We start from the raw sequence: 15000 nt of genomic DNA, 5'->3' as shown, positions 1-15000 counted from the left end.
TGCGAGGCACTTGGACTGCTGCCAATGCCGTTGTATTGTTACATTTGGATGGCATGTATTTTTATTACACAAACTAACTTATTCAACTGTAACAATGCCACTGTGAAGGCTTTACGTCGTGGACCAAAAAGCATATATATACAAGGAACCAACTAATTCTTTATAAATTAAATTAAGCCAAGAGAAATCACTTACAATTTTGATTGCATGGATATTTCGTCCAATCAGAAGAAGGGATTTGTAACAGGAACGTGTTTTCTTTGTTTTTTTTTATCATAGAACTCCCTGAGTTTTAGTTGTGTAGTGGTGTAGTGTTGGGCCAGGCTTTAAAGTTTATGGACGGAATAGAACCGTAACAGTTAATTCCTGGTAGACCAACTGTGCCGCTAAAACAGAAGCTTAATGAGGACTGAAGTGAGAATATCTACCTCATCCATAATTGAAACACTTCTCTATTGTGATGTCTTCTGGGTCTTCTTATTTGCCACAAAATAATAAGTGCATAACATGTATTATTTTGAAAATTATTCATTGTGTGATGTAACATAGCGGCTTGATGATATTGGCCCAAGGAGTAGGAATATTGGTGACTTGTATCATTTTTACAAAAGACCTGAACCTGACGAAGAAGCCGGTCTGTCAGTTGGACGTAGGTTTAATGTGGAAGGCTCCATTTTGTCAGATGAAGTATTGATATTTCAGCTGCAGTGAAACAGCCAAACAGACAGAGGCATACCAGAAGGCATTCGCCTCAAACGACACACACATACTCACACAAATTACCCGGACACATGTCCACATCTGGGAAACGCTGTTGAACTTACGTTTTTCGTTGTCGAGTATTCCCGATTCCTGAAGGGATCGGATGCAGGAGTCCACCAGCTCCAAGCCGGTGGTCAACTCGTCCTCTATGTCCTTCTGTCCATCTGCTGCACAGCGCCACGGAGACGGACGAGAGAGAGAGAGAGAGAGAGAGAGAGAGAGAGAGAGAGAGAGAGAGAGAGAGAGAGAGAGAGAGAGAGAGTAAGAGAGGGAGAGAGAAAGAAGAGAGAGAGAAAGAGAGAGAGAGAGAAAGAGAGGAGGCCGTGGAATTAAAATAAAGGGATGCATTTCAGTAGGGTATCCAATAAGTGTAAAGATAATCCAATAATAAAAAGAAAAGGGTGGAAAACAGGAGAGGCAGACAGACAGATGACGAGTATATGCGGTGTCATCGGAGAAGTGAGACAGAAAAACGTCCCGAAAATAAAGGGTGTTGGAAAAGGGAGTCAAAGAGAAGGCGAAGACGAGAGAAATTAAATCAGTGTGGGTTATAACCTCAATCCCTTGTCCACTCTGACAATGGATGGTTTTCCTCTGTGACACCACACCATCCATAGGTGGTGAGCTGCAGCTGTGGAGTGGTGCTGGTGTGTGGGTTGAGAGCATGGGCGTAGACCACATGCAGGCAAGAGGGCTGCCCCTGCAGCTGCCTGACTCAAAATTAAGTTGTCCTGTGTAGCCCCCATGCCGCTTGCTTTCATCAGAGCACGTCTGTATGGGCGTGCGTGTGTGTATGTACCAGCATGATTGTGCGTGTGTGAGGTCACAATGTTTGGGATATTCTCACAACGGGGAGATTAGAAACTAGGGATTAGAATCGACTGCCTGCGCCAAGAAAGGCCTTTTATGTCAACCTAGCACATAAAAAAATGACTGTGTGAATATGTGTGTGTGTGTGTGTGTGTGTGTGTGTGTGTGTGTGTGTGTGTGTGTGTGTGTGTGTGTGTGTGTGTGTGTGTGTGTGTGTGTGTGTGTGTGTGTGTGTGTGTGTGTGCTGTATGTGTTTGTGGCTGTGCTCCCTTCAACACAGGAGGTAAGGACAGTGATTACCCCATGTATAAGTACTAGGTTTGCCGGCATTGCGTTTGAAAAAGAAAGATGCCTCCGTCTTCGATCAGATACTAAAAACTAAGTGATGGTCGTATCTGGGCGATGAAGTTAACCCACACACGCGTCCACACCCGGTGTACTGCCGGGGGGTTCAGACCTCACACACAGCCCTATCGATTCTGTTTATCAGAGCATGGTATAAGATACAATTTGATTTGTTATTTTTTTTTATGTTGTTATTTTCTCCCACACTTATGTGGGTTACAAGCGAAATACATGATGTAATGTTCTACTAGAGACCCGGTAATGCGCTTTATATTGAGCAGGCAAGCAATACCAGGAAAGTAAACTTTGAAATGATTTCATGCAACGATGGTTCTAGCAACACGGGTGAGTGCCTGTGCGTGTGTGCGTCTGTGTGTGCGTGTGCGTGTGCGTGTGCGTGTGCGTGTGTGTGTGTGTGTGTGTGTGTGTGTTTGCGTGTGTGTAAGGAACTGCGTATTAGTGGACGTCATGACAACAGGATGCATAGCTTCTGAATGAGTGTTATTATTAGTGCGTGAGTGAATTCATGATGATTGACTTTGCACGCTGGAACATGAGTTAGCCTTGCACAGGGAGTAACAAAAAAAAACATTCTGACCTTTACCTTGTGTGTTCCAGCGAAACTGCTCATCGGCTGAACTGCAGGAGAGAAAGAAGAAGAAGAAGAAAATGAGGTTGAGAGGCAATATTATTAGTCAGTGTTTATTCATGGATGGGAATTATTAGGAAAATTACCAATTTTAGGTCAAATTATAATTATTGACTTTGAACAAATGATAATCAGTACCTTGGTAATTATCCTTCAATCTATCTTAATTATTACGTTTGCGAAGCGTGTTGCCTAGTAATTTGCTGTGTGTATACACCTCCAGTAAACAGTATAGCTTTCAAATCAGATGGACTCTTCTTGCTCAGGGACATTATAATTATGTGCTGTGTTTGAATGTGTGTTTGAATACACACACTCGCACTAACTCTCACACACACACGCACACACACTCACACACCAAAATGTTCCCACCTTTGTAATAGTCTGAATTTATCCACCAATCAATCGTGATGGTATGGTATATATTATCGATATGAATCAAAATGTCTGCTATTTAATTCATTCAGACCCAGGTCAGGTAAATAAAAAACACCATCAAAATGTTAATCCAACACACACACACACAGCCCAAACTCTCTCACGGTCTGTGATGAAATTGCCTGTGCCTGTGTTGTCTATTTATGGTTGCTTGGTATTTCAAAACCCATCTTGTTTAAATTGACATCTGCCCCACTGTTTGTGCGCGTGTGCGTGTGTGTGTGTGTATGTCGGATGCGTGTGTTTGTGTGTGTCGGTGCGTGCGTGCATGCCAGCGTGTGTGTAATTTCACAACTTGTTTTGCTGCGTTAACAAGTGATAGAGCCGTGTAATACCAAACAATATAAACTCAGAGTCTATAAAAACAGCATTCGTTTAAAGAGACGGGTCATTGATTTTATCTGTTGAATGCTGCGGGTCAATTTGGTAACCAAATGCTCCCTGCGTGGCTCTCCTGCTCTGAATTACATATCTGATGCTCGCCTAAGTGGCCCGGCTTGCCTGTTGCTGGCCTGATTAGAGAACACATGCAAATGGAAGGTCATGGGGAAATTGACTCTTCCTCAAATCACTAGTGAAATTGCGTTTCGCTATTAAGTCTACAGATTTACATATAGTCTGTGTAAATTGCTCTTGATTGGAGACGTTAATTATTAATGAAAGGAGGTTGAGAGGGCTCCTACGCCAGACGCACGCAGCCACAGACGCATTGGCTCATTCCTGAGAGAAAGACACACCGGCGCCTCACTCCGAAAACGTACAACGAAAGAATGAAACAAAGAATTGACAGAATTGACAAACGAAAAAAGAAAAGAAAAAAAAGAACAACGAACGAAAGACAACCAGACCCACAGCCGCGCACCGCATCAGTGAAGAGACCGTGTTTCAGGTGGGTGCACCGGGGGTCCGTTCTAAACAAGTCACCGGTGGGCTTCTGATCTGATTCCACGGTGGATTATTGTGAACAATCCCGGGGGCTACGTGTCCGCTCGCTCGCTGTCCGCGCTCCGGCTCCTCGCCCCATGATGAGTTGTGCTACCCGGGAGGGGACACTGCAGTACCGGGCCCCCTGAATGGCATGAGAAACCAATTACTGGCTGGTTACATCTCCTGAGCACGCAGCGGCTACCATCTTAAACAGCTAAAGGTCGGTATTAATTAGAAAGCATGGGGAGATTATTCTAAGCAGACCCTGAGGCTCGCCGGAAAGGTAGAATACTCGATTGCGGCGGGGGGGGCAGCCATCGCCTAAAGCACAGCCTCGCTACCGAGTTATCGTCCTGTTCCCGAGCGTGGCGACCAATGAGGAGAGAGGGGAAAATAACCCGAATCACGGCATAATGATTCATCACACGCCTCACACACCCAACACCGCGAACCTACGACAGGTGTGTGTAAGATCGACATAGCTCAATTGACGGGGGAAAAGGGAGGACTCCACTGAAACGGCCAGTCTTGCGCACTCAGCTTAAAAACCCACGCACCCACCGGAATAAACGGAAAAGGTTGAATTAAACAGTGATAGGGTCGCTGCACGCCTCGCTTGAAGCGCGTTGGGGACTTTCTAATGCGGCAAGTTTTTAATTGTCCAACAGTTTGAGGCCAGGGCCCTTCATGCACTGCAGGTAAGGGGCTGGGGGAGAGAGGGGGGGGGGGGGGGGGGGGACTCAGGAAGTAGAGTCAGATAAGTGCGGGTCATTCACACGCTGATACACCAGCAGGTACGCTCTTGCACAGATACACACACATGGAGAATCACACGCACGCACGCACATACACAGACGCACACAAAAATACAAACACACACACACACACACACACACACAAACTTCTAAAGACAGTGAGCAGAGACGAGAGGTAGGCTGGAGCCGCAGAGCGAGGAAGAGGGCCTTTACATCCTAGAAGGACGCGGCAGAGCTGTGAACCAGCGCATTATTGTGCGACATTGCCTCTCAACAGTTCACGCTCTGCTAGGCAGCGTAGCCCCCCCCCCCCCCCCCCCCCCGCTCCTCGGGTACTGGAGGTCCGGCGTTCTGAGACGTGGTGTCAGTGTTCCACGCTCTGAGCCACTGCCCCCCCCCCGCTGCCAGCACCAACTAAACAGCTCTACGCCCTGTGCACGCTATCCTCTACTGTCCTCGACACACACCCTCAGAGGCTGCCTCACTGGCACAAAGGCAGACACACATTTATACACGCTGGCTGGCACATACTCGCGCTGGGATAGACACACACGCACACACACACGCACACACATACACAGGCATGTACTGATGCTGGAATAGACACACACGCGCACACACACACACACACACACATACAAACAGACATAAATGTTGGCAGACTGGTTGGCAGACTGGTACACCCTCACTCACACACACACACACACACACACACACACACACACACACACACACACACACACACACACACACACACACACACACACACACACACACACACACACACACAGGAAGACACTGGCAGAGTCACACAGACACACACTCACACACAAAACCCCACACAAACACTGGCACCGACAATGGTACTTGGTGCAAAAACACCTCTCAGTACACATCCACACACACAGAAACTTCCACAAACAGGCTTGCAGTCACACACATACACACACACCCACACACTTTTTGACACCACAAATAAATCAAAAGCTTGCCAGGTGAATGAGGCTAAATGTAGAAAGTAAAGCAGTCGAGGTATAGTGGGGTGAAGGTGGAGAGCATGACATTTCCACAAGTTTATTGAAAATAGTTTAACTACCCACAATACAACATTGAATACGGCTCATGTTGGGATTGCAACAGTATACCGCTTTCTATTAAAGGAAGGCATTAAGAACTGGACTTTTAAGAGTGTACCGGGTAACCACTTTGGCTATCATGCAGCAGACGAATTCCCCTCTAAACCACAGGGTCCTCACTGAGCTACAGAACAGCAGCCGTGCACATGCATACACAAACACACACACAAACACACACACACACACACTTCACATGTAAATGTGCACATGCATGCACACACACACACGCACCTTTTGCATACAAATGCGCACAAGCATGGACACACACACACTTAAGCACCAGTTTTTAAATTGGCATAAACACACTATAAAAATTGCCATTGCGTCGACTAAATGCTGTGCTTGGCTTGCAGTCCTGGGATTCTTCCACCATTGACAGAATATATAACGGGAGCCAAAATAGACCAAATGTTCAGTGAAATGTAAAACAAATACCACACTTAATATAGGAGGAAACTATATTGAGACCTTCCAAAAAGCTAGCTCTCCACATTGACAACAATGCTCAGGTAAAGGTAGACGATATACTACATTAAATATAGGAAGTAGCCACGTTGAGACCTTCCAAAAAGCTAGCTCTCCACATTGTAAACAATGCTTAGGTAAAGGTAGAGGATATACTACATTAAATATAGGAAGTAACCACGTTGAGACCTTCCAAAAAGCTAGCTCTCCACATTGTAAACAATGCTCAGGTTAAGGTAGAGGATATCCTCATCCTCATTCTCATCGTCAACCCGCTTATCCGGGGTGGGTCGCAGGGGCAGCAGAGGATACACTCCATTAAATATAGGAGGAAAGTACGTTGAGACCTTCCAAAAAGCTATCTCTCCAAATCGAATACAATGTTCAGAGAAAAGTAGACAACACTAGACTAAATAAAGGAGGAAACTATGTTGAATCCTTCCAAAACGCTAGCTATCCATATTGACTACAATGTTCAGGGAAACGTTGACGACACACTCCACTAAATAAAGGAGAAAACTATGTTGAACCGTTCCAAAAGTATATCCATATTGACTACAGTGTTCAGGGAAACGTAGACGATATACTTCATTAAATATCGGATGAAACTAAGTCTAATCCTTTTAAAAAGCTAGCACTCTGTACGTGACCCGGCGAAATGCAACCTCCCGCCAAAACCGTCCGAAAAACCAATACTTTTTCTGTTTGCCCTGGCCTCCTTATTGCAACATAAGCGGGGGTTGAACGAGCCCCAGGGATGTGTGCAGTGTTGGCTGGGGTGTGGGGTGGGAATCAGGGAGCCATCAATGTGTTTCTCAGGGAACACATTAGGTGTTGATCGGCACATTAATAACCTTGATGAAATTAGCCCGATTCCATAGCATGGCGGCGTAATGGAGGAAGCTGCCCTATCGCTCTAATGGCGGCCATTTATCAGTGCACATAAACCAATAATTAGTGTGGAAGGAGGGCTCAAGAAAGGGAAGAAGCCTCTCACCTCAACAGACACAGACACGCGCACACACGTGGCCGGGTGGTCCGGTGGAGCGGAGATAAAAAAAGATGGCGTGCTGCCTTGTAAGAACAGATTATTAAATGCGTCTCCTGTTGTTTGAACACATTTTGGAAGAGAAACAGAGAAAAAGGAAACACTCGACCCCCCAAACGGCTTGTTGTTTGTTGGATTAATCCCCTTAAATGCCTTTCCGCACAACGCAGAAGGTAAACGCTTAAAAAAATAGACGCATTGAATAATATATTTAACAGCACTTTTTTCAAATTTTTCGTTTTTTGTCTCAATAAACGGTAGAGGTTGATTGCATACGGTTGATTTTACATGTAAAAGTCATGATTGCGCTAGTACACTATGAAATTATATGGACAAGACACATAGAAGAGAATACAGAATGTTTGGAAATCATTTGACGGAATATTTAATATTGATGTTAGATTTTTTTCTTTTAAATTATATGTGAATAATCAAAGAACTTGAGGAACTTCAAGGATAAATATTCTGGGAATCCTGATCACAAGTTCACCTTCCTGATACGAGCCACAGGGCATAGACATAAAATAAGATTAAGAATCCTTGGAATAATGAATGCTAGCATGAAATCGCACTGCAATATATGGGACTTTCACACATTCTGGAAAAGCATTGTTTTTGTACAGCATAATATATGTATATACCGTAAGATATTTTACAGTGCACAGCTGAGCTGTGCTTCCATATTTGGGAAGAACTACTCAATCTTCCTTGAAGCGCCATCTTGTCTTTGATAGACCCGCATCTCCCCGTTGGTGTCAAAATAACAATGTTCTGCTTAATAATCGTCAGAGTGACAGATTGTCAACGTAGCGGCAAACTGTCAATCAAAAGCAGAACTGTGGGCATCTACGCCCCCCTATCATTGTGTGTTGGGGAGGATGTTGCAAATGGGTGTGTGTGCACTTATATAATATGTGTGTGTATGTATGTGCGCGTGTGTGTGTGTGTGTGTGTGTGTGTGTGTGTGTGTGTGTGTGTGTGTGTGTGTGTGTGTGTGTGTGTGTGTGTGTGTGTGTGTGTGTGTGTGTGTGTGTGTGTGTGTGTGTGTGGGTAAGAGAGATAGAGAAAAACTTGGAGAGAGAGACAGGCTTGGAAATAGAACGAGAGCGAGAGAGCGCGAGCAGCGAGAGAGCGAGATAGACAGAGATGTGGATGGAAGTTTGTCTCTTTTGTGCTGCAAAGGGGGGGGGGGGTGAGGCGAACACAAAGAATACAGTTCACATTAAACAATGTCAGAACACACGCAAAACACTTGAATAGAAGGCATGTTTCATCAAAGTGTTGCTGTGCATGCACTGTGTAAGCCAGCACCTCAGAGCGCACCCACTGCCTCCAAACCTCACTTTTTAAATATTGTATTATTCGTACAGGCAGCTCATTGATTGTGTGTGCGTGTGCGTGTGCGTGTGTGTGTGTGTGTGTGCGCGCGCGCCTGCCTGCCTGCGTGCGTGCGTGCGTGCGTGCGTGCGTGCGTGCGTGCGTGCGTGCGTGCGTGCGTGCGTGCGTGCGTGCGTGCGTGCGTGCGTGCGTGCGTGCGTGCGTGCGTGCGTGCGTGCGTGCGTGCGTGCGTGCGTGTAGACAACTGACTGAGGACAAGCTTGTGTTGGCGTGCTGCAGATGACTGGCAGCTCGACAGCACGGTCCAGGCTGAATTGAAACGTTGACGTCAACAGCTTGAACAGTGGAAGGACTTGCTCAGGCTGAAGACTGACAACTCATTCTCAGCGGTAAGACAAAGGATTATGGCATACAATAGTGTTGACAATTCTCCATGCAGATGTCTCCATAGTGCGGTGCCATCGCCTACTCGCTCGACTCACTCATTTGCCGCACAACCAGAAACCATCACATTGCTGTACCTGCACCTAGCACTTTGATACCTACAGCTACAGGCAGCAGCTGCCGGACTAGCATTGGCCAGCTACTGATAGATCTAGCAATTAAAGTGGAATGTAATCTATGCTTGTGTGTGTGTGTGTGTGTGTGTGCGTGCGTGCGTGCGTGCGTGCGTGTGTGTGTGTGTGGGGGGGGGTAGGTATATGCTTCTTCACCTGTAAGCGTGTGAGGGTGTTTGCAGATATAGATGTGTGCACGCGTGTGTGTTTTCCCAACACAGTCACCTATAAACATGTCTAAGTGTTTGCCATGATACGTGTGAACCCGGTGCGCTCAGGCACAGCACCTGTTAGCGATGCCAGCCTCGGCTGTAACAGCTGCTGTGCTAAATCACCGGGCTATTCTAGTTATTATGATAGGTGGGTCATTGCTGCTATGCACCGCCACAGATAATAACAGACCACCCCCATGCATAATTTACTGATGAAGGGAAGCCTGTCATTGTGTGTGTGTGTGTGTGTGTGTGTGTGTGTGTGTGTGTGTGTGTGTGTGTGTGTGTGTGTGTGTGTGTGTGTGTGTGTGTGTGTGTGTGTGTGTGTGTGTGTGTGTGTGTGTGTGTGTGTGTGTGTGTGCGTGCGTGCGTGCGTGCGTGCGTGCGTGTGTGTGTGTGTTTGGGTGTGTATGTGTGTGTGTGTGTGTTTTGTCAGCCCGACACTCTGACACAGAGACAGCGGGCGGTACTCCTATTTATGGTGTATCACTGAGAGTGGTGTACACATTTATGGCCCGAGATGTGACCCCGTCAATATATTATCCTTCTTAATCCACTGATGGGGATGTTGCGTGTGGCAGATAAATGGCTTGTTTCCGCCCCAGACAGATGTCCCACACGACCTTAGGAGTCAAACTATAACAGGGTTCAATGTATTGCTGTCTGCTGTCTGCAGTACACCCCGCATGCATAGCCCCGATCTCACCACGATGGATTGACCAAATACGGCATGACAGTTAAAACCCTGATTCTTATCCCGGCTGATACTAATGGTAGTCACACAACGTAATTAACTAGAGATCATATAGGTCAACGCGATATAATGAGCTGTTTTTTCTGAAACTATCCATCACCGGTTGTATCACGACAATGTATCACCGTGCACTGAGTAGCCCTCCCCCCGACAAAAGATCCACACGCAAACACAAGACCACACGCGTGGTTCACTGGAAGACACACAGCCACGGGGCCATGGCTCAGAGCCCGGAGCCAGGGAGCCACACATGCAGGATGTGTCAGGGTGACGGGAACAGGGGTGGAGGCGGTGGCAGGAACCGTAGGCGGGAGCTTAAGCACAGCTGATGCCTTTTGAAATGACCGAACCTCTGGTGGATAATCTAACCCGTGACTTAGCCATCAAGTTCCCCTCACTGCCCCCACCGGCAACACTGCGCCCCACTCAGTCAGCGGCGCCACCGGTGCTGAGGGAGGAAGAGAGGAAGAGGGAGGGAGGTAGGGAGAGAGAGATAGAGAGAGGTTGGGAGGTAAAGAGAGAGAGAGGGGGTAAAGAGAGAGGTAGAGAGAGGTTGGGAGGTAAAGAGAGAGAGAGAGAGAGAGAGAGAGAGAGAGAGAGAGAGAGAGAGAGAGAGAGAGAGAGAGAGAGAGAGAGAGGGGGGGTAAAGAGAGAGGTAGAGAGAGGTTGGGAGGTAAAGAGAGAGAGAGAGAGAGAGAGAGAGAGAGAGAGAGAGGGGGTAAAGAGAGAGGTAGAGAGAGGTAGGGAGGTAAAGAGAGAGAGAGGGTAAAGAGAGAAGTAGAGAGACGGAGGGAGGTAAAGAGAGAGAGAGAGAGAGAGAGAGAGAGAGAGAGAGAGAGAGAGAGAGAGAGAGATGGTAAAGAGAGAAGTAGAGAGAGGTAGGGAGGTAACGAGAAAGAGAGGTAGGTAGGTAGGTAAAGAGAGAGAAGAGAGAGGTAGAGAGAGAAGTGAGAGAGAGAGAGGTAGAGAGAGAAGTGAGAGAGAGAGAGGAAGAGAGACAGAGAAGTAGAGAGAGGTAGGAAGAGAGTAATAGATAGAAAGTGAGATAGAGACATAGAGAGAAGTAGAGAGTGAGAGGTAGAGAAAGAGAGGGGTTGGTAGAGAGAGAAACAGAGAAGTAGAGAGGAAAAAATAAGAGAGAGGTAGACTAAGAGAGAGAGAATAGGGTTGAGAGAGAAGTGCAGAGAGAGAGGGGTAGGTAGAGATAAAGAGAGAGAGAGGTAGGGAGGTAAAGAGAGAGAAAGCAAGAGGTAGAGAGAGAGGAAGAGAAAAAGAGAGGTGTTGGTAGGGATGGAGACGAGAGAGAAGTTGAGAGAGGAAGAAAGAAGACAGAGGGAGTGAGGCAGAAGGTGTTCTCCCTACTCAGTCTATTTCTTTTGATGTCCCCAGGAGACCAATTACCCAGGGCCTTGTGGCTTCAGATCTGCACGTGTAAAACACCCTGCACACGCTTCGGACTCGCACATGCATACGCACACACACACACGCACACACTGAGCCACTCCTGTGAATGCATGTAAATAATGTGTGTGTTTATGTAAATAAACACACACGTACACCTATACATGCATGACCTATACTCCCCCCCACACACACACACACACCACACAAAACAATCACACACACACACACACACACACACACACACACACACACACACACACACACACACACACACACACACACACACACACACACACACACACACACACACACACAGACACAGACGGCCAGAGGTCGAGAAAGCTGGAATCAGATAGGGGGTGAGGGGTTATTTTACTATGCCACCAAGGAACCCTTACTGTTAAGTGTGTGATCAACATAATGCTCACCACACACCTGCCTGTCAATATCCACGGCTCAGGAGAGAGGCTTTATGTGGGCCGTTAAAGACATGCATTTTTATGTCCACACACTCACACACACATACACTCACAACACATTAGACTCTGTATATTGCCTTAATATTAAGAGGTTGTAATATAGTATCATTTGCAGCATGTTTTAGGGGCCAACTATATCTTTATTAATGGCCAGCTATCCAAATGCAACTGGCCAACTTTCATTACTTCACTGGCGGCCAACTATTCTATTTTACTAGCCAACAATCTCTATTTTACTGGTCAACTAAATGTAATTTACTAACCAACTATGTGCATTTTTCATGCCAGCTACCTTCTTTGGATCGCTCTCTTTTTACGTACCGAAAATACAGCCAACATTTTTCAATGAAGAGACAGAGTGTGACCATCATTTTCCCACCTCTTCTCCACATAATGAATAGCCAATGCATAAAATCCATAAATCTAAGGGGGGCATTTAATCATGTTTTTTTGACAAATATGTGCTACGCTGTGACTTCTTGACACATGAAGCACATTAGAGCGCTTAACCCAAAGATTAAATACACAATTCACTCAACTATATTGTGTGTGTGTGTGTGTGTGTGTGTGTGTGTGTGTGTGTGTGTGTGTGTGTGTGTGTGTGTGTGTGTGTGTGTGTGTGTGTGTGTGTGTGTGTGTGTGTGTGTGTGTGTGTGTGTGTGTGCATGTGTGGCTAATGATGAAGAGAGCCCGGACTCGATATCGACTGAAATTGAATAATAGTTATAACAAAATGAAAATGTAAATATTTTGGCATGCATAATGTTGCACACTGTAGGTTAATGTATCTTGTCCATACATAATGTAGCACAGAGGGAGGCAATATTTCTTTAACACACATATGCACACAGCGAGTCAATTTATCTTTTTTATACCTAAATATGCACACATTGAGTCAATGAATCTTTTTCATACATACTGTTCCACACAGTGAGTCAATGTTTCTTCCACATACATACTAGTGCACACAGGTAGCCAATGCATCTTTAACAACGGAGAAAGCTTTCTGCTGGTGTGAGCGAGGAAAAGCGAAGATAGGCGATGATGAGGATGATGGGTGTGCCTGTGTGTGTGTGCTCGTGTGTGTGTGTGCGTCCGTGTGTTTGCTTGCGCTAGATTGATGTGAAAGGAGTGATTTAGACGGATGTGTGGAGGAGAGAGCAAAGGGGGGCTTAGGTTTTAATTAAGCGCAGACAGGAGGAAAGCTCAGTGGCCGGGCCGTGACGACATATATCACGGCGCCTGGCCAGAGACGACAGCTCCTTCTACAGCCCTGACTCAACTCCCACAATGCATCTCTCTCCCTTTGTCGACGTCTATGAGAAGGATCCACCCGGTCCTAACTCTTCTGTTTCATTCGTCTGGTATCACGGCAGCAAACTGATACATGAATGCATATGGGAAAGTTCATCCAGGTGTGGTGTTGTTGTTTTTCCACTGTAGGCCTAATGTGCGTCTGTTTGAGGCAAACTTTGAGGCTCCCAAACTTTCCCCCCCCCCCATGACAAAGCAGAAAACTAATACAATTTCTGAGTCCCGTTCCTGACAGGTATATCAACAGCATTGTTAGATTCAGTAGAATCAATCGGAAACGATGAGTCAGTAGAATCAGTCGAAAAATGTATTTGCTAAACAAATGATGTGATTCGACGATGTGCTGGCCCATTGAATTCCTGTACAGTGGATTCCAAACACAATTGTATCCTGTGAACAGGTGCAGTGACCATTATAAAAAAGTGATAGCTGGATGGTTGGATTGGTTGACCCTTGTCTTCACGGCCATGTTTTCCTTCAACTTGTAATTACACTGTATCTTTAACACCACCCCACTGTGCTAGCTGTCTCCTTAGAGCCTGTAGCTTGTCATGCTTTGTTTCAGCCCACTCAAATGCCTGCACAGCTCAAATATCAGGTTGAAATAAAAAATGCTTGTTTTTTTTAATCAAAGAGAGACTGTTAATCATTCTTTGCTCTCGCCACCATTACAAATAAGGTAAGGTAGCGTGTTGTTTGTCACCGCTGTTTGAGGAGAATGATCGTTACGATTTTTCCAATATCCCATTCTGACATCGTTAGTACGTAGGAATTCGATAATTGGTAAATGGTAAATGGACTGCATTAATATAGCGCTTTTTTGTAACCAGAGGCCACCCAAATTAACAATATGGCCTAACCTTCACCCATTCATACATACATTCACACACCGACGGCGGCGTCAGCCAGATAGTTAGTGTTAGGTGCCTTGCTCAGGGACACCTCGACACAGCTAGGAGGAGCCAGGGATCGAACTCACAACCTTGCAGTTACCAGCCAATCCGCTCTACCGTCTCAGCCACATGCCGCCACAGTACACATCCTCAAGGCTAATTACGGTGAGCACCGTCCACAAAACCATCTGATGCTGAGGCTGGCTGCCAGAGAGACTGCCTTCGCAAAATACATGGACTCCATGAGGAGATGAGAGGTAGCAATGGTGTTACAAGTGGTCCCCCCAATACCAAGGATTAAACAAACACAGCGATGCCAATGGTGCCAATGGTGGCATAAAGTGCCACCATTGGCAGTGAGGCCGGCTAGCTGCACGTTTGATTAAAAGGTGTGCTCAATTCAATGTCTGTCCACAGCAGCTATTATTACAAAAAAGGCCCTAAAAAGGAAGAAAAGTGCAGCCTCAACATGACCTACATCCAGTTGCAGCTGTTGGGGAAGAAAACACTGCGCCACAATGCTAGCACTCAAAGGGAACTAGCTTGTTAGCGTCACTGTGTCATTCTTTACAAGTCCCATCGCCCCGTTAAACAGAACAAAAAGTGGTTACAGTTTGTTTTCTATCCCTTCAGGTATATTTCAGTTATATTAGCTGCAGCCTCCAAAAACCCACAGTAGCAAGGACAATTTGATCAAGCTAGTCAAACATTTTC

At 46.1% G+C, this 15000-nt stretch overlaps 1 protein-coding gene across 1 annotated transcript in view; it reads right to left on the bottom strand.

Annotated features, from left to right (window-relative positions):
- The window catches only part of ctnnd2a (catenin (cadherin-associated protein), delta 2a), a 140550-nt gene that overhangs the window by 92341 nt on the left and 33209 nt on the right, over positions 1-15000 (bottom strand). Inside the window, 3 exon segments of the mRNA XM_060045775.1 lie at positions 825-929; positions 2522-2556; positions 3506-3516. Of these exon segments, the coding sequence (XP_059901758.1) occupies positions 825-929; positions 2522-2556; positions 3506-3516 (151 nt within the window).

Source organism: Gadus macrocephalus, chromosome 23, assembly GCF_031168955.1.
Source record: "Gadus macrocephalus chromosome 23, ASM3116895v1".
NCBI lineage: Eukaryota > Metazoa > Chordata > Actinopteri > Gadiformes > Gadidae > Gadus > Gadus macrocephalus.
Note: the sequence above shows the minus strand (reverse complement) of the source record. Positions and strands in the feature narration are given on the sequence as shown.